At 41.9% G+C, this 22,217-nt stretch overlaps 2 protein-coding genes across 2 annotated transcripts; one reads left to right on the top strand and one right to left on the bottom strand.

The window, feature by feature from the left end:
• The first annotated feature begins 3,494 nt into the window (after positions 1-3,494).
• LOC109477185 (pro-neuregulin-1, membrane-bound isoform-like) lies at positions 3,495-6,050 on the top strand. The gene is made up of 5 exons (XM_019778254.1): positions 3,495-3,685; positions 4,240-4,414; positions 4,891-5,067; positions 5,563-5,716; positions 5,992-6,050. Exons 1-4 carry the CDS (start codon positions 3,586-3,588, stop codon positions 5,663-5,665), a joined length of 555 nt encoding a protein of 184 aa, XP_019633813.1. The 5' UTR covers positions 3,495-3,585; the 3' UTR covers positions 5,666-5,716; positions 5,992-6,050.
• Positions 6,051-6,104: 54 nt separating this feature from the next.
• On the bottom strand, positions 6,105-16,930 carry LOC109476917 (pro-neuregulin-1, membrane-bound isoform-like). Its single transcript, XM_019777935.1, has 9 exons — positions 16,474-16,930; positions 14,153-14,264; positions 13,579-13,734; positions 12,256-12,343; positions 9,859-9,988; positions 8,107-8,169; positions 7,753-7,885; positions 7,209-7,370; positions 6,105-6,759 (listed from the first exon to the last, which is right to left on the bottom strand). Exons 1-9 carry the CDS (start codon positions 16,553-16,555, stop codon positions 6,678-6,680), a joined length of 1,008 nt encoding a protein of 335 aa, XP_019633494.1. The 5' UTR covers positions 16,556-16,930; the 3' UTR covers positions 6,105-6,677.
• Between the last annotated feature and the right edge of the window lie 5,287 nt (positions 16,931-22,217).

Genomic DNA, 22,217 nt, shown 5'->3' on the forward strand with positions numbered 1-22,217 from the left:
AAAACTTATCACGGAAGTCTTATGTTTGTAACATTTGGCGGATAGCTTTCTTAAAGTTAGATGTGCTGGTCAGTGTTTTGATTTGTAGTGGTAATTTGTTCCAAATTCAGGGGTTTGAAATTCAGATGTCAAATCGATAATTTCGTAGCCTTACCAGCGGTCAAAAAAAATCGGTGGGTTTTTGTTTTTGGTAGGGCCGGAACCTGAAACACAACATTTTTTTTCCTCAGCCTGGTCGAAGTTACCGCGGGTTCACACCGACCTTCTGAAGACAGGAATAGGCCAGTGTTTGACGTGCGTGGTTGTGTCATGGCGTCTCTGGTACTTCCCGCCAAATGTTGGAAACGTTCCATATGTGTACAGTACAACAGCTGAAGCATTGTTTATACAGATGATCCACTTTCACTAGCACTACTGATGACTGGTGACTTACATGATTATACTTCATGAAAAAATTTACATGTAAGATGAAGTTTATTTGAGGTCTGGAATAATTTTCCAATTATGTTTAAGGTATAGATTAACACAAATAAAGTTAATGCATAGATAGTTTTATTTTTTTTTACTCCACGGAAAAGTTTAATTATAAGATGAAGTTTATTTCTAAAGTAACAGGCTGTATGATTAAGGTAACGTATAGATTAACTCGACTTTCTTAAAATTTGTATGTTATTACATTTTCTTCTGGAAGACTATCGCAGTTGAAGACACATTTTTTTCAAGTTTAAATATCGATTGAGTAGAACTTCTACGGCTGAATGTAATCAATTCAGTCAATATTATGTCAAAATAGCTACTTGTATTTGATTTCCTTGTTTATGTCAAAATAAAATATTGACGGTCTAGGAGCGGAAGTATATGGTTTTATCAGTCATGTACATGTAATTACAACAACACAGGTCCGTAAACAGGCGGATATACACGTGGGTGTAGGGTAATAACACAGGAAACGTTTATTCAACTTGACGTAAATCCATCAAATCCATCAAGAAAAGGGAAAGTCCCAGTCGGGAAAATTTCCTGCAAACTCACTGACGATGAGTGAGAAAGACACCGTCAGAATCGCAATTACACAAAGGGGGAGGGGGCGGTGCAAATAAACAGTAAGCTCAGATCAACCACGTCAGTAGCCTGGTATCCAGTCTGATTCACGTGGTCGGGGCCGCGAGAGCTCTGTCCCGCCCGCCTCACATAGGTTTCCCGGTGTGTATTTCACGAGAGATTGATTAGCCCTGTTACGCCTCTTATTAGCGTAACACTCCTACCGGGACGGTCTGTTGCACTGGGCGGGGGAAGCTATTAGAGCCCCCGAAGGCACAACCTGCCTGAACACCCCAATAGGCAATATCCCCAATCACCTTATAAGGCCATGTTGATTTGATTATATGGATGACATCCTCTGGGAACCCCAAAACTGATGCGCGCGTGCGAATAAAAAAAAAGTTTTGCAAAAAAAAAAAGTTGCTTTCACTATGAAATCTACGTGGTCAAGAAGGTGGAACAAATGGCACAGAATATGTTATGGCGAATAATTTACTCTTCGAATTTATTTTTTTACATTTTTGTCCTTTTTCCTTTGATTTTGGCATTCTACGACATTGGTATCGTTTCTAAATGTTTTCCTTGCAACTTATGGTATATTTTTGCTCATTTAGCAACTGTTTTGCACGATTTACAGTATGGTTGAAAACTTCTTTTTTTTTTTTGGAAACGGCCGAAAATTCATGCGCGCGCGGATGTCATCCATATAATCAAATCAACATGGCCTAAGACTGAATACCAGGCTACCACGTCAGGAGATACGGTTCAAAGTCCCTTGTTGAAACGTATGAGTGGCTCGCGCCAGTGACGACAATGGTGTACTCCCGCAGAGTTAGACTCAGCCGGTGTTGGCACGAGTTCAGGAGCCACTATCACTAAGCATGATGTAACTTAATTATCAGTAGATAACTCAATATCCGACTGACTCTGTGAGTGTGAATGTCAACATTGTGGGGAACACAAAGTTTCCGCTGTCAAAGCATGCAGCATGACTTGTTCAGGGGTGCCAAAGAGTTCATACGATCCATTACTAGAAACATACGAATTTTACGGAATACATACGATCCATTACTAGAAACATACGAATTTTACGGAATACATACGATCCATTACTAGAAACATACGAATTTTACGGAATACATACGATCCATTACTAGAAACATACGAATTTTACGGAATACATACGATCCATTACTAGAAACATACGAATTTTACGGAATACATACGATCCATTACTAGAAACATGCGAATTTTACGGAATACATACGATCCATCATTAGAAACATTCGAATTTTACAGAATACATACGATCCTTACTATCTGGTGACTTGCGCTACGATTCTCATCCTAGCCCTTAATTCTATTTGGTTTAGAATACAGGATAATTCTTTGGCACTCCTCAAAGTAATTTACATTTTACGATTCTGATTGACGCTCTGTTGTATATATTGTTAGTTTGGGTTGGTTTATTGTTTTTCCGTTCATTATTTCATAGTTTTGCATGTTATTCTATACAGGACACACATGTAAAGAAGTGTGGTAACCACTGAGCGCGTCCATCGTGTATAAAGAAAAATAAATAATTAATAAAAAGTGACTGTCAACTGTTGATACATGTACAAAATAAATTATCACGAGAAAAAGTGACTTGTGACTTAAACCTTAATCGTCATTGCCATGATATATTAGTACTGATATCACTGGTACCAGACTGTTTCTCGGGGCAAAAAAAAATTTAGTAACATCTATCACACGGCCATAGGCCCTGGAAACAGTCTGGCATCCAGGCTAAGTTACTAACAGACTCTGAATGCAAGAAACCGTGCCCTAAGGAACACAGAACAGCACAAATTTCGTTGTTTTCAAAACCGCCGCCGTATGTTTACAAAACACACACACTGGTACTACCGTTTACCAGTCACCCTACTCCTGATGATGACCTTTGACCCTAACTACTGTTGGTACAGTGAAAGTACGTCACCTCAGTTTGAGTTTCCAGGCTATTCCAAATACTTTTTGTGGTTTGTGTCACCCTCAGCTGTACATGTATGTAGTCGTACTGTGTAATCAGTATTTTGTAAGTGATTCGGAAGACCAAATTAAATCTGAAAAGCCTTAGTGCACCCGTGTGAGAAACAGTTATGTGGATAAAAAAACTGTTATGATCACATTCATTCATATTTGTTTATCTATCTAAAGAACAAATATACAGTGCCACCGATTTTGACATGCAAGTTCCATCAACACTTTTACACAATGCGACAGAATGTTCGAAGTTTTAAATCTACATAACATATTGTTTCTGGCTTATATATAGTCCTTCTTTCAAATTATAATATTTAAAAACATTTTCAGTGAATCAGTATTGAGTATTCTGTCGAGCTAGCGACGTTTGTTTTTTCTTATCGCAGTCGTCCGTAAACCACTAAGTAGCCCAAATAGCCGCAATTCCGTACAGGTAATAACCCTTTACTTCCGAGAAGTCTCGACATTCTTACAGCTCAACACTACCTGCGTCCTGTGTCTTTCCAACACCTTAAGATCATGTATCCCGTGACTAAACTTTTCTTCCTTTGTGTCACCGCGTCGGTAGCGTTTTCGAAGAACTCTGTGGAAGTCAACGACGTGGTGGTCCAGACAGAAGGTGGGTCACAACAGGTGTCTGATGGTATGTGGGTGTGTTTAGCGCTATATGAGAACAACATACGGTAACGCTCCCAGGACATATAGCATATCTTATACAACGCTATTTAATAGTAAATGCCGTATTTCTAATTTCTGTCGAATTTTTTCAAGGTAATTTTAAGGCAAGCCGAGAAAAGAAACTCAAAGTAATGTTGAAGGAAAGTTTGTCCTTGGCATAACTGTCTGCAAAGATGATGAAACCCGACGGAATATAAATATTAACACCGTCCATGACTAAGTAAGTAAACAGCATGGGGTCATAAATAGCCACAAACCACAAGAGCTGTAGGTTCTATGTACGTTATTCTAGACAGGAAACAATAGCCTCTACCAGGCTTTGGGAGGTGGCTGGAAAGGGTAGAGAGGACATTTTTTCGGGTGCGGCAAAATGTACTCTTTAGCAGACCCTCTCTCTCGGCATATTATCAATTCCAACTTTCCACAAAAACTGTACACCTTTTATATTACGTCCTACTAGTTTTATCCTGGTGGTTAACATATAAACCTTTCCAGGTAATGCGATCGTTGAAGAAATAACTACCGAAAATATCACAACACCGACAACGGTGACCTCTGGCGATGACCACTACGTCGAGTGTCCACCCATGTTTGATGGCTACTGTTTGCACGGTGGGACCTGTCTCTACCTGCCTGACCACCCGGACCCCAACCAGCGGCCACTCTGCCGGTAGGGACGGCCTGCAGTTTTTACCTTCGCCAAGAAGGCTATGTTTTTAGAGGTGTTCGTGTGTGTGTCTGTATGTCTGTAAACAGGATAACTCAAGAAGGCTTTAATGGATTGTCTTGATATTTGGTAGGTAAGTAGGTCTCGATTAGATCTCAAAATGGTTACATTTTGGGCCTCCTAGCGGCTTGTTATGGTACTGCGGCTGAACTTCCGGTTTTGATATCTCATAATCTACAAATGGCTTCATACTCGTATCAGAGAAAGGTAACAGTGTACGTACATATGTACACATCTACGAGGCTGTACGTGTATATAGTTGGTAATTTTTGAGCCGGAAAAAATCTTTACTGAAAAAAAGCTGAAAGGGGTTTGAAAACTGCACATCAATTGCAAAGTTGTGGGATGAATGACTTGAATTTTTTTTAATAACTATCATCACTTCAATCAAAAGTGACCTTTTCATATCCTCACCACAGCTGCACCCCTGAATACACGGGGTCTCGCTGCCAAGTGGGTAATATCAACACCCGGCGGGGCATGTCAGCCGGGCCGAGCTCAACATCCAACCATGCCGTCATGATCACCGCTGTCTCCGGCGTACTGTCCGTGGTGTCCGTGGTGGTTTTGCTGGGGGCAGTTTTCCTAGGCTGGAGGTGAGTGGTACAACTTTCTTAAAGCCACACCAATTTAATTTGTCGGTTCTCGGATTCGCCTCTTCATTTTTTTCTGAATTGGAAAAAAAACACATTCTGGTTCTGAATCAACTAAAATGCTCTTATTTTGCCCTCAACAGTTCAGGAAAGTCCTTGTCTTCCTAGTTCCTACAGTTTTCCCATCTATCAATGCAGTGGTTTGATTGAAATTTCAAAATTCATTGTCTAAATATTAACCCAGCCTTTGTGTTGACTTCATGGCTCCTATCGTAGCATTTGGGGGTATAATAGGATGCCTAGACCTGTTATTTTTTTTTATTTTTTTTCACTGTCGCTTCATATTTTTTTCTGAAAAACATCCGAGAACCAACAAATTAAGGTGGTGTGGCCTAAAGATAACTTGCGTAACCTTTCATCTTACTTCAAGTGCCTCTGTATTGTTATTTCTATTTGACTCAAAGCCATCTCTAAAGCTAACTGCTCTACTTTCTCCAGGGTGTACCGCCGGCGTAAGGCTGGTTACGACGTCCAGGCCGACAGTGGTGTGTCACAGGCTGATGACAAAACTGGATACGGGAGCACGACAGCTCTGAACTGACGCGCAGCGAGTCACTGACACATCAGGCGATGTGTCATCAGCAACAACCGGGCCAAACTTATAGCCTGGTATCCAGTCTGATTCGTGGTCGGGGCCGCAAGAGCTCTGGCCCGTCCGCCTCACATAGCTTTCCCGGTGTGTATTTCACGAGAGATTGATTAGCCCTCCACGAAAACCAAATCCCCAAACATACTGTCTCTTATTAGCGTAACTCTCCTACCGGGACGGCCTCTTTAACTGGGCGGGGGAAGCTATTAGAGCCTCCGAAGGCACAACCTGCCTGAACACCCAAACCCCCAATCACGTAAGACTGGATATCAGGCTAGGCCAAACTCCTACAATAAAGCATTTCTGAGAAATGTGTGTCGGTCTGTGCATGGTTTACCTGGAAAGGTTTCACTTATTGTAAAGCAAGTTTGAAGTGCGATAAGGCGGGAGTACAAGAACAAACGGTGATACATCGTTTATTTTATGAAATTAATAGTACGTATATCAAATTACATGGCAGTAGATATTAAATAAATGTTGTTAGTACTTCCAAATATATACAGATCAATACATATAGTACTTGTTAGTACCTTCAAATATATATAGATCTCGTCATATTTCTAGTTCATATTTGGCACAAAAATGCACAAACGTTTATAGCGTTGTGTTCTTTTGTTTGTTTCTTAAGCTTTTGTCATGTATACAGCTATCTTATGAATGAAAATAACATCAGCCTTCTTCGGTGTATCAGCCAGACTAACTCTTTTGTTTCCAAAGTATAAAGAAAGCTTCAAAATCCCGTATATACAATACGTTCGATATATATCACACATAAAATATACAATGTCCGATTGTAGTCAAATTTAAGTGCAGAGATGCCAAATTTGGTTTAACTCAAAATCTATGTAAAGCTAAGGCAAGCAATAAATAATTTTCTTGCATTTGGTCCCTTCGTAACATGTTTGATGATAAATACGTCCTAATATAATGTTGATTGGGGGTGGAGGTGTGTTGTTCCGGGTATCTATGGTTCCATCAGATTTGCACTTGACACCCCTTCTCTGGATGCGACGTCCCTGTTGGATTCTCGGTTGGACCTTGAGCGCCTGTGAACAAAGCAACATGTCAGAAGCTTTGACCGAGAGGACAAGGAGGACAATATCTTATACAAAACAATATCTAATGGAAACCTAAGGGTAACATTTCCAAACAAATACATAAATTCGAGTGGTCTTGCCTAACAAACTACAGCTACTCTGTTGATTCTTAATCAAACGCATTCATCTGTATATGGTGACCAGCCCCTTCTGTCCTGTAACTTGCAACATAATGTCACATAACGCCACAGGGCGTCTGCTACAGCACCAGTTACCATGGTGACGGACCCTCGGTCCAGGTCATTGACCTTATGTGTTTTGAGATGAAAAAAAAAGAAGAAGCAGAGCAAAAAACAATATATTTTACTTCAGCGAAGGTAAACATCGTAATCTTTATCATAACACTCTTATGTTGTCAGCAAGTAAATAAACTAATATGTCATCCCAACCACCCTTACCTGCAGAAGAAAGCCGCAGCAGGTATGACCACCAGGACCAGTAGCCCCACCAGGACACCGATGACGACGTAACAGTTCAACAACGCCTTCTGCACGGAGTCTTTTCTGGAGTAGTCAAGGTCATAGAGCTGGCAGCGCTCACCTCGTTTCCAGGGGGGACAACTGGTGAAAACCACGGCGAAAAATTATAGAGGGGAAGGGTCTTAGATGACCTACGTGGAGTATTAAGTAGAGTGGATTCATTCCTCAAACTTAACAATGCCTCACTCTACCTAGACTGCATACTAGGTCCTCTAAGGATACAAGATCCATGTGGCTAAGATTCAGCCAATGGTCTCTAACGACTAATTCGACGTTTGTCACAAATGTTTCTTGGACATCATTAGCTGTCCACTGTATTCCAGTGAATTTTGTTATGGTTGTCTTTGATATTATAAAAGACTGATCATCATACATAATTCATCTGTATTCATCATACATCTGTATTCATCATACTTATCATCATACATCTCTATAAGTGCATAACAGTGAAAATCAGGCTTACATGCAACTTATCCTCTGGTTTGGGTCCGGGTGATCCATATACCTGCACGTTCCCTCGAAACAGTAAGTATCATACTTCGGGGGACATGTCTGGAAATGCCCGGTGGACACTGTTGTCGAAGTGACTTCCTCACCTGGTATAATAGTCATAGGTCAAATAGGTGCACAGAAGGGATCAAATTGCACAACATTGACATATACTAGTACATGCAATACAATATACGCCTTTGCCTTGGAATCAGAAATGACATAAATACCGTAATTTTGGGAATACGAAGTTCAACATACTTCTAAGCCTGAGAGGACGAGTAAGAAATATGTAGTGATTTTTTTTCTTCATAATCATTACACTAACCTGTGCCATTTATATTCCTTTGGGACGTTGCATTCGGATGGAATGTTCCAGCCTGTGTTGTCGCTGTGAACAAGAAGGAAAATTCAAAGTATTCAAATAACGCTCAGGCTTGAATGGTAGGCTTGAATCAAATTAGAGTGAATCGACGGAAGCAACCCCGACAAATATTTATAGTCATAGTGTGTACACTAACGTTATTTTCTACTTTTATATTTCTAAGATTTTAACAATGTCAATGTGTGTCAAATGTCTAATGTCTAGTCAACATCCTTTACCCTGCGTGTCGTTAATATGCAGAAGTGGGAAGATTGCGGGCACTGGGCCAAGGTCAGCCATCGGCCGTCGGTTTTGGTGGGAGGCCCCAAGTTGGGTGTGTGTACAAGTAAACCACAACAGAAAATACTACAGCTCATACTAGACATGAAACGAAAAAGGATGCCGTGTTTAAACGATCTTTCATGTCAAAGGAACATTTTTTTGCTCTAGAATTGACATCTCTTATGTCAGTTCTACTAGTCTCTTTGTCAACCAACAGACGAACGCCCGAGTTCCGTTTGGGAGGGTACCGGACTTGTCTGTTTACGTATATATGGGAGGAAATACCAGGAAACTACCGCACAATTGGTCTACTAGGAAAACAACGTCCCCGCGGAGCTTTTTCGCGGAAGGCGAGATAGCCCTCAAACAACCCCGGGCAGCCAGTCGCGGTTGCGGGTCACCACATCTGAGACCCTGCCACAGCGAGTAACGCTAGGCAGGGTGACTGTGGGGGATTAGTGTGGGCAGCAGCAAGTCTATTACGGGTTCTTACTATTTGATACGGGTTACAATGAGAGCTTTGCATTGGTGTGATAGTATCTGTGATTACTGAAAATATAAGGCAAGATCATCTGATTTTACGTCGAACCAAGATGAACATTGTCACGAAAGTTTCTACGTAACAATGTGACGTAATAAGCGTTTGTTCTAGTACTGTCGCCGTCGTCCTCCGGTCCCGAGAGACCAAACAGTCATTTTATTCAAGACGCTTTGAAATGATCTTGTCAGTAGAAGTTCTATTTCCGGCCATGCAGTTTCCATTTTCAAGGAAACCCTCCCGACTGGTTACGTTTGCTTATTTGATTCATATTAGATATTGAAACGTAGACATTTTACGTTTTGGCAACCAACATTATATGTGTAGTCGTCTGTTAAAACATTTGGACAGCTCCGCAGTCATTCTAAAGAATGAAGACGCACGTCTCTGGTAGACATAGAGGAGTCATTGGGTTTTTTGTCTAGCCTGAGGTACCGAAGACCGTGAACCAACAACAAACAAAATAACAATGCTGTACGTGCAGGGCTGGCGAAGTATAGTCACTCATGACGGAAACATGCCGACGAGCAAAAACTGACAACACGTCGAAGAATGTGGAACGAAGACACATAAACTTTTCCTTCAATAATTCCAGTCTAAAGACTAATATTAAATCCTAATCGACAATACCACAAAGTAGAATGGGGTCCAATATACGGTGAGAACCCCTAAAGTTGGACAAATGTCATGGACACAAAAAAGCAATTTTGTTGTGTATTAGGTCTGTAAGAGATCTTAATCGTTGTTTTCTAAACTTCTCTACTCCTTCGACCAATTCCAAACACACGGAATGGCTCGCACATACCAGGGAAGGCTTGGTCATGGCTGAAAGAAATACGTAGCATTGGTGGCGTATTAAAAAGCCCCACCTGACACTGACATTCATGACAACTCACCTTCAAACTGGGTCGTGTTAGACGTGTGTGACGCTGCTGCGTTTGTCGTCTGTGACTGTGCGAACTGCGTACACAAACACAGGGCGATCCAGGCCCCCACCAAGTACGGCATGCTGTCTCGTACCATCTTCTAGTCACGGAGAATAGGACTGACGACGACTGCCTGAAAACGCTCCAACTATGCCGTGGTGCAGGAAAGTCAAGCCAGGTGCTGACAATGCCTTGTGTTGCCCCCTAAACACGGAGATCGTCGCAAAGTTGTCACGGTCGGCAACAAACTGTGCAAAAAGTCTTGCAGGCAGCGGATTTATAAGCAGCGACTACCTGCCGGTGTGGTACACTCATCGCTAAAAAGTTACTCAGAAAGTCCGGCTTCCGGGAACAGTCCAGTCGGAAGACGTCACAAAGATGTTCCTCCGTAGAAAGGGATCGTCTCGGTTACCATGGCGGGAGAACAATTAAAAACTTGTGGGTGGAGCTGAGGGGTAGGGCAGGACATTGACTCCTTGGGGAGCCACAGGATATTCGCCTGAACAAGCGTTATCTGGAGAATCTGGAAAATTCTTTGTAAACATTGCAAAACTGTTTGTTACGCCTTTCATGTGGGGCACTGACAACAAGCAGCGTGCCTTCTTACACACAACAAAGACACTGTCCCATCCTTCAACCATCAAGGTTGGGTACAGTGTGGTTAGAGGAGGGGACAAGAGTTCTATTCTGTCGAAATTTCATTGGCACGTGCACAGATTGCTTTCCTATATCTAGTTTCTGTGACGTTCATTCAATTAGGCCACACCGACTTATTTGTTATGAATGACATCCTCTGAAGACCCCCAAACTAGTGCGCGCGGGCGAATGAAAAAAAATTCCCGCCAAAAAAAAAATGCTACTAAACCACAGGAATACAAAGCTGGTATTGTGAATTTGCGACAGTACACAGCGACGTATACGACAAGTGGAATTTATGAATCGACACTGTGCGTATGTACTGAGTTCATGAGTCGTGGAGCTTCCACAGCCTGGGTGCCGTCCTCCAGAGTTACCACCGACTCCGTATTGTCGCTAACTACCATGGACTGCCCAGGCCTAGAACCAGGCCAGAGCGTCGGAGGACGTGATGTTTTTAGAACAGGCGAAAATCAATGCGCGCGCGGATGTCATCCATAAAATTAAGACAGTGTGGCCTTATAGCCTCTGCTCCGTGGGAACTTCCGCTGGCATGTGATTTACTTGCTGCCAGCTATAGTCCATTGTCCATGTAAACACAGGAATGCTTTAATAGACAATTTGTAGAGGTCTAATTCCTCATTGTATTTGCGGTCACGGTTCCAGCTAGTAACCGTAGTCCCTGTATTATTCTTGGATGGGCTCGGACCCCCGTGGCTTCGTTTCTGCATTTTCCTTGAGCCCACATTCACACATTCAGAGAACCTTCCCCCTAACACCAGTCGACCAAGGTTGGCTTTAGTTCGGGAAGTCAAGTAATTGAATCGAATATTAGCTAGATTCGAGTCACATTTCACTGCAAACTACGCCCTAGCCTTCGTAGCAGGCTTATAGAACTGGGGGTTTGGTGGTCTTCGGCTGTTTTCTGATTAGTCGAGTTAAAAAAACGGGAGTTCAGCAGTGTTCAGTAGGCTATGATATGTTCGTGAAGGTGTGACAGGGGCTTTACATATCTAGCCTCGAAGCAAGTCCAATGACTTGTTCACACTAGTCACACGGGATCAAAAAATACTCTGATCAATAAATAGTTACTGTAGCATAGCAATCTTTATTTTGTCACAAACAAACCAGGAGGACAAGATGCTCCTATGTATCCATTTATCTATTTACAAGTACTGCTAGTACTGGACTTATCATTGTCACAGCGGTAGGTTTGCAGTTCACTAGTAACAGTTATCAACATGTAGCAAATATGCATTCTTTTACAAATAGCCAGATTTTGATATTCGGGATTTAAAAATGGGAGCAAAAATATAATTTTCTGTACACCTAAGGCGATTCCCTACTACATTAAGGCAGAAAAACTAGCATCAATACCAACCTGCAATAGAGCTAGTCGTTAACAAAAGTACAGTTCAGTTGAACATATTTACATGATATGTAGATACGAACGTTTAGATTAATATGTACATATCTGAAGACACACATATCACGAACGTCCGTTAAAACGATAGGTTTTACAAAATATAGACAGAAATAAATATTTCATATTTTCCTCTGAATCTTGAGTACGTCTTTGGCAGCATGTACGTGCATTTTGTTGGGCCCCTGTAGAAGAAAAAGATGATGATACAATCAGTGCATTGTATATTTAATGGTCTTTGCAAACACAGGATCAAATGCCAACCAATAGTTATTTCTAGTATTGCGTTTTAAAACACTTACCTATACTATTGTAGTCACTGCTTTGTTAGTTGGGGATGTCTCTCCGAAATGTGGTTTCTGCTCTCCTTCATATTCTTCTTCGTGTTTGTTTCGCCTGCAGAAAAAGAACATTGTACTTTATTATCTGTGTTCTGAATTTGACTGAGAAGAAAGCAAGCAGAGCGAGTGAGAATCGACTGATAAGTAACAAGCACAGAGGAGTTGCCTGGACAGTAGTCAGATCCGTAAATAGTTTCATCAGGTTGGTAAGTCACTGAGTAAAGAAACTCTTTTTTTGTACACAACCTGTAATCACGTATATGTGTAGATATGTAAATATTGTACATTTGGGAATGCATGTATGTTGTAGAATATAGTATAATGCTAGACGTAGATATAGTCTCACATACCACTGTATTTTCTTTCTTATGTCGTTTGTAACTGCAATTAGCCCTCGGGCAAGTATTTGTAATAAACTTTCATTTTCATTATACAATAATTCAAATCATAACAAGTAAAATCTGAGATTTTCTATAGCAGCGACACCTGTGTTGCAATGCAATGTGAACCAGTCAGAATTGCCCTGAGGAAGGTGACAGACGGTCACCGAAACGTCGGCTGAATAAAAGACTTAGTTGAGTAAAAAGAGTCTCTTTATTCAGTAGTCATAGTAGAAGTTGACTGACGATGCCGCCACGGTGGAATAAATAGAAACAAGAGCTTCTGTAGCAAAATTTTCTAAAGAACTTGGCACCTAACCTACAATGGCAAATGTTTACTTAAGATCTTTATTTAGCACAATAGGTCGTCTTGTAAAGTATTCAAGGTATCAGTGTCGCCTGGCACGATTTGTTTAGGGAAAACAGACGTATTGGGGGCAAAAATACCTGGCCGGAAAAGGGTAATAAATCAAGACTTTTATCTTACCACTGCTGTCTGTTTCACTTAATGAACATTTAAGGCATCCAGACATTAAGTGCAGTTTTTGGGATTGGTAACTCGAATTTTCAAAGTCAATAGTCACTTATTTACACACAGAGTTGAAACCACATTATCCCAATGTACTAGTATGTTGACCCTCGTGGAGCAAAAATTCCCAAAATTCTCACGGAGAATGGTTACTGGAAGGGCCCTAGGCTGATTTTTAGGGCACCACCCAGAAAATAAAGGACTCATCTTGGGGCTTGTTTCTGCAGTTGTTGAAAGCCCAAAGTATGAAATACTGACCTAAATAATGTGAAGCAGTATGTGCCAATATCACAAAGATTGCCTTATTCAGAATATTTCCAGTTTTGCTGTCCTGAAATCGCATTGGATGTCTTTAACAGAGCAGTACACGGGTGCATTTACCTGCAGAAATAAACCACTGCGGCGACTGTAGCTATGAGCAGGAGTCCTCCCAGCACCCCGACGACAATGTAAACAGCTTGGACCTTGCCCTCAGGCCCTCGCTGAGTCTGAAGATGGCTGAGCCCACATCGTTCTCCTGTCCTGTCTGGTGGGCAACTGGAAATACAAAACAGGAGGGCATTTCTACTGTGTTTACAGACAAAGCTCTCTCTTCAGTAGAACTTTTCATCATCATCATCACCACCATCATCACCATCATAATCACCACTACCACATCACCATCATCATCATCATCATCACCGTCATCATCATCATCATCATCATCATTACCACCACCACATCATCATCACCATCATCATCATCATCACCGCTTCCAACTGTTATCGATTTGGCCCACCACTGCTTTCTGCCCTCCTGTCTATCACTTGCTATTAAATATGTTTGTTTGTTGCTGTATAGTACATGTATATGCCGTTGTTCTTTGTCACATACAACACTGGGACAATCTGGTCAAGGTTTAGACATCTTTACATCATCCACCTGGCAGATAGATATCGGGTTGTGTTGTACTGACCTGCACCTGATGGCCTGTGCTTCCGGCAGCCCGGGTAACATGGTACACGTCCCCCCGTTCAGGCAGTAGCCTCCGTGGCTAGCTGGGCACTCGTCGTACTCAACTCCCGGATCTAAGAAACAAGAAAAAAAATCTTTAAGATTTGTCCTGAGATACAAGAACCAAAGAAGACCGCTATCGTATAAACATATGCACGTGAATAGGTAAAAACGTTGAACGACGTCACTTGTGAGAGCGATTAATTTTTTTTCCATCGTAAGCAAACCCTATCGACCATGGTTTATCAGGAAATAAGAAGCAAAACAATCAGGACCATAAAATATAAAGTTGCGCGGAAATAGTACCTATAACCCTACTCTCCAAGCAGAGGTTGTGGGGTGAATGATCGTTAGCTTTTTATACATGGCCCGTTCATTTTTGTCGCTACCCCCACCAACGTTGGGTCGCGAATGGACCCTCTCTGGCCAATTGGATACTGCCTGGCATTTGATACTGTATTTTTGCCACCCTAGGATCTGCTTGGAGATTACTATAACCCCACCTTCTGGATCTATCGGCCAACCTTCTACTTTATTTTTATGATATTTCTGTCCTCCCTCTTCAAGGAAATGACCCCAAACGTTAATTGAAAATCAAGTTGCTCTTTGTCATGGTAGGGTTTTATGACGAGGATTTCCGCACGTAAAGGCTGTAAAATGTACATGGTCCCGTCGTGTCTGTGGGAACTTTACGACTCCTTTCCTGTCCGTGATTGTAGTCCGTGTCTTTTTCACACGCCCACTTGCATACCTGACATGCCCACCTGTGCACACCGCAGGTGTTTGCCTACCGCTATCTATTTGTCGACACAGCAAAAATCATCCACCGTACTGTACAATACCTGGTAAAATAGACCTCGTGCTTTTCGTGGAATAGGACAAGGTAAATGTAAATCTTCTCTTTGACGGTCTCGTTGAAAAAAAATTGCTGTTTTCTGCAAGGGTTTCTTTTTAATGCTAAAATCGCCCAAACTGTTGCTCGTCTTCTTAGCCTGGGTGCCATCCTCCGTGGTTTTGTCGCTCGCTAACTCTGTGGTAGCGAGCGACAGTAGGGAGCCGCTGGCGACTACGGAGGATGGCACCCAGGCTATCTTCGAATTCTTCAAAGCAGTTTAAATTTAGAAGTACCAGTGATTTACGTCACAAGAACAAAGTCTGCCAAAACAACAATCACAGCACTAGTAACGATATTTGCTGAGGTAGACAAATAATCAAGTCACGTCTTCGCCAAAGATATCGATAGTGAGACCTTGACACAAAGTTCTTCTTGAAGTATTTGTTCATAAGTAAGTAAAGTCTGGGCATATCAGAGGGTCTCTCGAGGGTCTCGTTTGATCTTGTTAGTACAGAATTAAATATTAGCGTTATCTTGTTTTCTTGTTTGGACAGCGTCGCTGCTTTGCAGACAAGGATCTAGAAGCTTAAGATACATTGAGAAAACATGATACGATGGTGAACAAAACGGTATGGGTGGGAACATAAGCTCCGATATCTTGGAATTCATGTTTTACCTTGAATTCGAACGCCAGATGCTTACAAAAATGTCATGACAAGGCCATGACAACCAAGAATTTGAGACTACAATAGTTTTAGGGTTTGTTCAGGAATAAATGACGGCTTGGGAAACATTTGAGGTCTATCAATTAACATTACACAATAGACGGCCACTTTAGATTGCTTCGGACGATTAACGTTGATAAATGGTGGAACTTGCGATTGACCGGCAAAGCCGACCGCTAAAAGGACGTCTCATGCCATTGTGCCTTTTGAAGTATGAACCTTTTTAGCTGGCACGGGGTTAAGACAAGAAAAGACGGCGTTTCGTGCATTCAAAAGAAAGAATTTTGAAGATATTTGGGCATGACTTAAATGTATTGTTATTTGCCATAACCGTGAGAGCCCCTCCCCTTCTACAGGCTATGTTGCCCCGCTACTTGCTTGTGTACAATTACTTCACATGGGTATGGGTTGTCTCAAACGTGCCTAACTTTAAGTTACCTCTATCTGGGAAACGCTAAGGAAGCAGTAGATCAGTTTAAGTCCTTGGCACTCGTTCTCAAACGCTGGAAATGGGAGAAACAACTGTATGTGGCCGATATGTCTACGTCAACACGATGCGCAGATGTTAAACTAGAAGGCTGCTTCAGATAGAAAGAATTATCGAGTCTGACTCGCTTCAGAGTAGTATGATTCCAGATATGACACAGTCTACAGGCTTATAGAGAGTTTTATCAAGGAGCTTCTAGATAGACTCCACAGTAGTAGTTTTCTGTCAGGTCTTACCTTGTGAAAGCACGTGCACTAAACACAGGCACAGTATCATCAACCTCAGGTGCTTCTTAAGAACTGTCATCGTCGTCTTCATTTCTGTCGCTAGGATTTTGAACGGCAGGTTGAGATATCTTCTCACAGGGGTTCTACTGCGGTCTTCCTTCGGCGGCTGTGCGATCTGATATGGCGGCAGAGAGTTGCTTTCCTCGTGCGTACGTGTTCAACGTGCGTGTCGCCTTTGGTCGCCAAGACGTGTCTGTTGAACTAGCTGCGGTCTCCACACACTTATAAAGTGTTCCTTGACGTCTTTAAGTCAGCTGTTTTGCGGCAAGGTGGTCTCTCGAGCTCGAGGTTAAGTACTTCGTCGTAAAACGGACGTCCGTCTTCCGGCGTGGTTTAAGGGCTGATCGTTCCTTTGTTATGAGAGAAAATATGTTTTTTTTAAGCGCTGGGCCCCAAAGTTCACGCGGGGAGGCTATTGATGGCGTTCATGGGAACACCTTACTCTGCATTGGCAAGAAATTCAGCAGGTGGCGCGTTGGACGGTTTATCGCTTTCTTATCGTCCTTTGTTTTTTTTCTTCACCAACACATAACAATACAATAACAAGGACCGTGTGACACTGCACTCAAGTTTTTAAACGTATTTTATCCTTTATTATAGAGCGCTAACCGGATATTCCATAAGACTGACAAGACTGACCAAAGGTATATTGCTGGGCTTGGTGAAATGCCACTATTATACACAACACCTCTACTTTAAATGTTGACAGGAAAACAGATTTCAAATCTGTGATATTTTTCCCTTTCCAAATGGCTCAACGCTCAGTTTGTGTTTCGGTGGAATTCAGATATGGCATCCCAGTGCACTAGCACATCTTCCAACTACCGGTTTTCTTGAAAACCCCTAAGCTACCCTTCCACCTGTTTGTCGCGCAGACGCACCGGGTCTGTAAGCAGACGTGTGATACGCCTGAAGTGGTGTGACGTCACGGGGATGTCCCGGCGACCCAGCGACCATTGATCCCTCCCTGCTAATAATGTCCACTGCAGACGTCAGAACACATTCCAAGGTGTGGTAGCGGAACACTTATGTATTGTTTGATTGACTCCTATTCTGACCGTTGGTGATTCACAGCGAAATCTGACATTTGCTATTCTAGGAGACAGGTAATCTGTTTATAGCACGTGTATCCACCCTCTTGTTGGGAGGGGATCAGTGCGGATTTTTACGTCATAAAATTCTTACATGTCTTTTGAGGTAAAGGTAGTTCAGCTTGTTCTGTCTAGCATTAACCAATATGACTGATGCCTTGCACCTATGAGTATTTCCTGATTTTGAAAGACGTCTAAACTACGTCATGCCAGCCTATATCATCATAAGGGACTTAATTTTTTGTCACTTTACTACTTGCAATGTTTGCCGTCTATTATACAGTTTACTTTACCCTTCATATAGTTAATCACGATTTTGCTTCTGATGCGTTTATTCGTCACCATACACAAACTGCATGATGTTGTCAATCAACATACATGTATATCTTACTCTCCAAGCAGAGGTTGATGGGGGAAGATCGTTAGCTTTTTATACATGGCTTAACTTCAAGTACCTAACTTCGGTTATGGACGTTCTTTAGGATGAGACGCAATGCTGGAAGTCCTGTATTTCAAGTGAGGAGACCCAAAAGTTTGGCAAAAGAACCCACCACACACGAAAAAGATCAGACACTGGGATGCATCTAGGTGTGAGTAGACTGAAATGGAATCGTGTGGCACAATGGTTGTGTGTCTGTTTTCCTCACTTCACTCAGGTGAAATGAGTTTCTTAGGTTTAGGGTGGGTACATCAAATATTACAGTCTCCGGGTTGACATCTTCTAAATTCTTCCACAAGTGTGGCAAATCTCAAAACAACAGATAAGTAAAGACTGTTGTACATGAGTGGAAGTGTTTTGGAAGTGGTAAATTCTTTCAAGTACCTCGGCATAATTGTGGACAGTGAATTGAAATGGAACTATCACATTGATCATGTCTTATCAAAATTGAAACGAACACTTGCAGTAATGCGCCAGGTCCAACCATTCGTAAATCAGGCTGCTCTTGTCACTTTATATAATTCAATTTTCTTACCACATTTAACTTATGCATGCACAGTATGGGATGGAGCGATTTTGGTGCAGTACGACAAGCTGCAAAGAATCCAAAACAGGGTGGGAAAACTTATTCTGAAAGCTCCATATAGAACACCATCAGCAGAAATCCTATCGCGCCTTGGTTGGAAGACTGTGAAGACTATACATCAACAACAAAAAGCTCTGCTGGTGTATAAGGCCTTGAGAAATGCATTACCACCATACATGAGACGAGTCTTCAGCCTGAGAAGGGATGAAGTGGCACGGAATACCAGATCAGCTTCTACTGACTGTCTCATCCCTCCGAGGCCGCACTTGGAAGCTTACAGAAGAAGCTTGGCTTACTCCGGCTCAGTGGTATGGAATAACATCCAGCCCCACATTAGGGCAGCACCATCCATCCATACCTTCAAGTCACTTATGGAACAGACATAACTGGGACTCACCATGGACTTGAATTGGCTACGAACCTAATGATTTATTTGTGAACTTATTTACTTACTTATTGTATTGATTTAATTACTTATTATTTATGTTTGTATTGATTTGGTTCTTATCCGTGACCCCTCCCCTCAACTTCGACCTTGTTGAAAAGCGGCCTTGCGCCGAACAAGCATTCGAAGGAAAATAAAGGCTTTGACTTGACTTGACTTGACTGTACATTGTCTTCTGACTACTCGGTTCCCATGAAGGGATTACCTCATCCGCCCCCATTCTAGCTCTTCTAGCTCTTTTAGTCTTTAAGCGGATTTTTGTGGATTACCGACCTATGAAGAGTATCATTGTTCTTCCCAGGTGAGCGCAGAGAGAAAGTAAGCCCTCCCTGAGGCGAAAAACAAATTGGATCTTTTCTGAATTCTTGTAGTCATATACCATCCTTTTATTGTGACCTGCCCTTAACCCAGCTATATAAGTGGGTTTGTGTGTGCAATAAAGGTCTTCATTCATTCATTCATGATTCGGGCGCCGGGCAGAAATACACCGGAAGGTTGATGAAAGTTACCTGGAAAAATCCACTCCCTGGTTTTATTAAGTCAATGACCTTGTTCTCAAAATTTTCTGTATTTCATTTCATAAACCAAAGAGTAAAGAAGATGAGAACTGAGAGAAAACAACTGCAACCTGCTGGTTATGTAAGGAGGGGGAAAACTGTGCACATTTGGACGGCGATGGAAACCTGACGAAAACTTACTACGAAAACAACTTCTGCAACTTGTTACCATAACTGTATAAGCTATAACTAGCCTCCACCAGGCCTAGGCCTTTCTACGGGAATTCGGATAGTAGAATTCGGCAAAAAGAAGAGTAAAATTGGCCAAGGGAGGTAGTTTCTTTACGCGGTCAGTCAAACCTACAACTCGGGCGGCCAAACTCCCCTGGCACTTGAATATTCTCGAGCTCCTATATGTAGCCAGCGTAGTTAGTCTGGTACAGACTAATAACTATAACCACACACTTAAGTCTGAATATTAACTTCAAAAATTGAGTCTACTACACTGAACGATTTGACCCTTTCAGGGTCCCCCAAGTGTTGCCGTGTTGGTCAAGAATGCAGAACTCTCAAGACAAACGGATTATGGCAACAGTCACACATTCTCCACATGTACAACTATCTGGGTTGTATTGTCCTGTGTAGTATGTGTGTTTGTCTTCATGTTGAACTCAAAATGTTGTTCTTTTCCTGTCTGAACATTCTTCCAAGTCGTGCGTACGTGTACAGGTACATTTTATCACGTGAGAAGGGATAGGCAGGGTTGGCCCCCTGGTCGCTTGCACTCATCCGAAAAGTGCAAAATGACAAAACAATAGTTTTCTCACGTCATAAGCTGTGCGTAAGCCAATGCTTTGTTACTAGTATTTAGCACTTGGCTCAGTTGGTTTATAATTACGTGGGTGCAGGAAGTTGAGGGTCCGACGGAAGGGCGAGTGAGAGCGAGTTTTGCCGAAAGCAGACGGCTACACGGTTCGTAAAGCCTCGGGAAATTCCGGAAGGCGAGACATACTCAGTAAAGAGTAGAATGAACTTGACTGACCTTCAAAGTTACCGAATTTATTAGTTACAAGTACATGTAGTACAAAAACATGACAAGAAATTTTACTTTCAAGAAAGAAAACTGCTCAAAATTGAGCAGTTTTGTAGTCGGGCGAACAGGACAAACTGAAGAGGAAATGAACCAGAATGATTTTTTGCGTAGAATTCATGATCAACGAACAACTTAGTAATCAAAGAACCTGAATTTTAATAATATCGAGAATACAGCAAATAGCATACACACATGCTGACTTGACTTTAATCTTCTTAGAATACAACGATCAGCTTATGAACTTAATGAATTTCCGACGTCTTTTTCTATCCACGCACAATGTACACAACATAAGAAGATAATGTCTTGAAAAAAAGTTACAAAAGCAAAATTAATACAGTTTTAGCATATTGAATTCGAAGTTGATAAAAATAATCATGTCCATATAAAGCAGGCTACATTTTATAGTATTGTCAATTAGTCACGTTTTGAAAAACGACATCTCAGCTACCTTCGACAGTATTCAATACGGACAGCCCACTCGTGTAAGTACTAATTAGTCATTGGGGTCTATATATTGGGGTCTTGGAATCAAAACCCTACATTGTGAACTAAACAATTGAACAAGAAGCCATAGGTGACAATCCTCCGTGAAGTTTTATATATTTCAACAAAATCCCAAGCGTCAACGCCAGACCTACTGTGCAGACATTATAATTAGGCACGGTTAATACAATGAGGGCGCGTCACAAGCATAAAATATAAAAAGAGCTAAATCCATTACTGCTCCCAGGGCGTGTAAAGATACTGTGCTTCAAGTTCGAAGTTCATTTTAATTACACACACACAATCATTGCATTCACATAAAGATCGGACTATCGTGGTCGTGTCTAGTAACAAACACAGTCCCACCGTCTTACCGTGCCTGTACCTAATTAAGCGCGCCTGGAACAGGGCAAAATCCAGCAACAGTTGCGGTAAGCACCGCGAGTGTTACTACCGCCGGCCAGATAACCAGGATATCTGCTTACAGTACCTCTGCTACCAGACAACTGCCTAAACCTACGGCCTATTCCACAGGATTGTAAAAGTAGGAATGTTTCTAAAATATGCATTTACTTCAATATCAAAACAGCTACGGTAAAAATAAAAAGACGTGCATCATCCCGGACATAATGCCACACCACATGCGAAATTACATAGAAATGCGACGTACGGAAGAATGCGTTTTGGCTGCGAACATCTTCCAAAAAACTTGGCATCTCTTAAGCATGGGCAAAAGCATCTGGAACCACTTATCAAAACCACCCCGTATCTGCATGAAGTTCCACCCCCCCACTGCTATTCCAAACAACGCGTTTTTCTGGACCATTCCAATTCGCCTCGTAATTGTAGGGGTGCGTCTGCAATATTACATTGACCGCGAAAGCAGCAACGGCAAAAATACACATTCGTGCATCAACACGGGCATGCCCGCAGACGGCGTATAAAATTGCGTTCCGATTACACAAAGAGAACCCAGTGTTTTGACTGCAAACATGAAAAATCAGCCGATCACAACACTCCGTCCGGAGGTCCTGACCTCCTTCACGGAGTAATTAA

The sequence above is a fragment of the Branchiostoma belcheri genome, unplaced genomic scaffold (assembly GCF_001625305.1).
Source record: "Branchiostoma belcheri isolate BF01 breed outbred unplaced genomic scaffold, Haploidv18h27 scaffold4, whole genome shotgun sequence".
Classification (NCBI taxonomy): domain Eukaryota; kingdom Metazoa; phylum Chordata; class Leptocardii; order Amphioxiformes; family Branchiostomatidae; genus Branchiostoma; species Branchiostoma belcheri.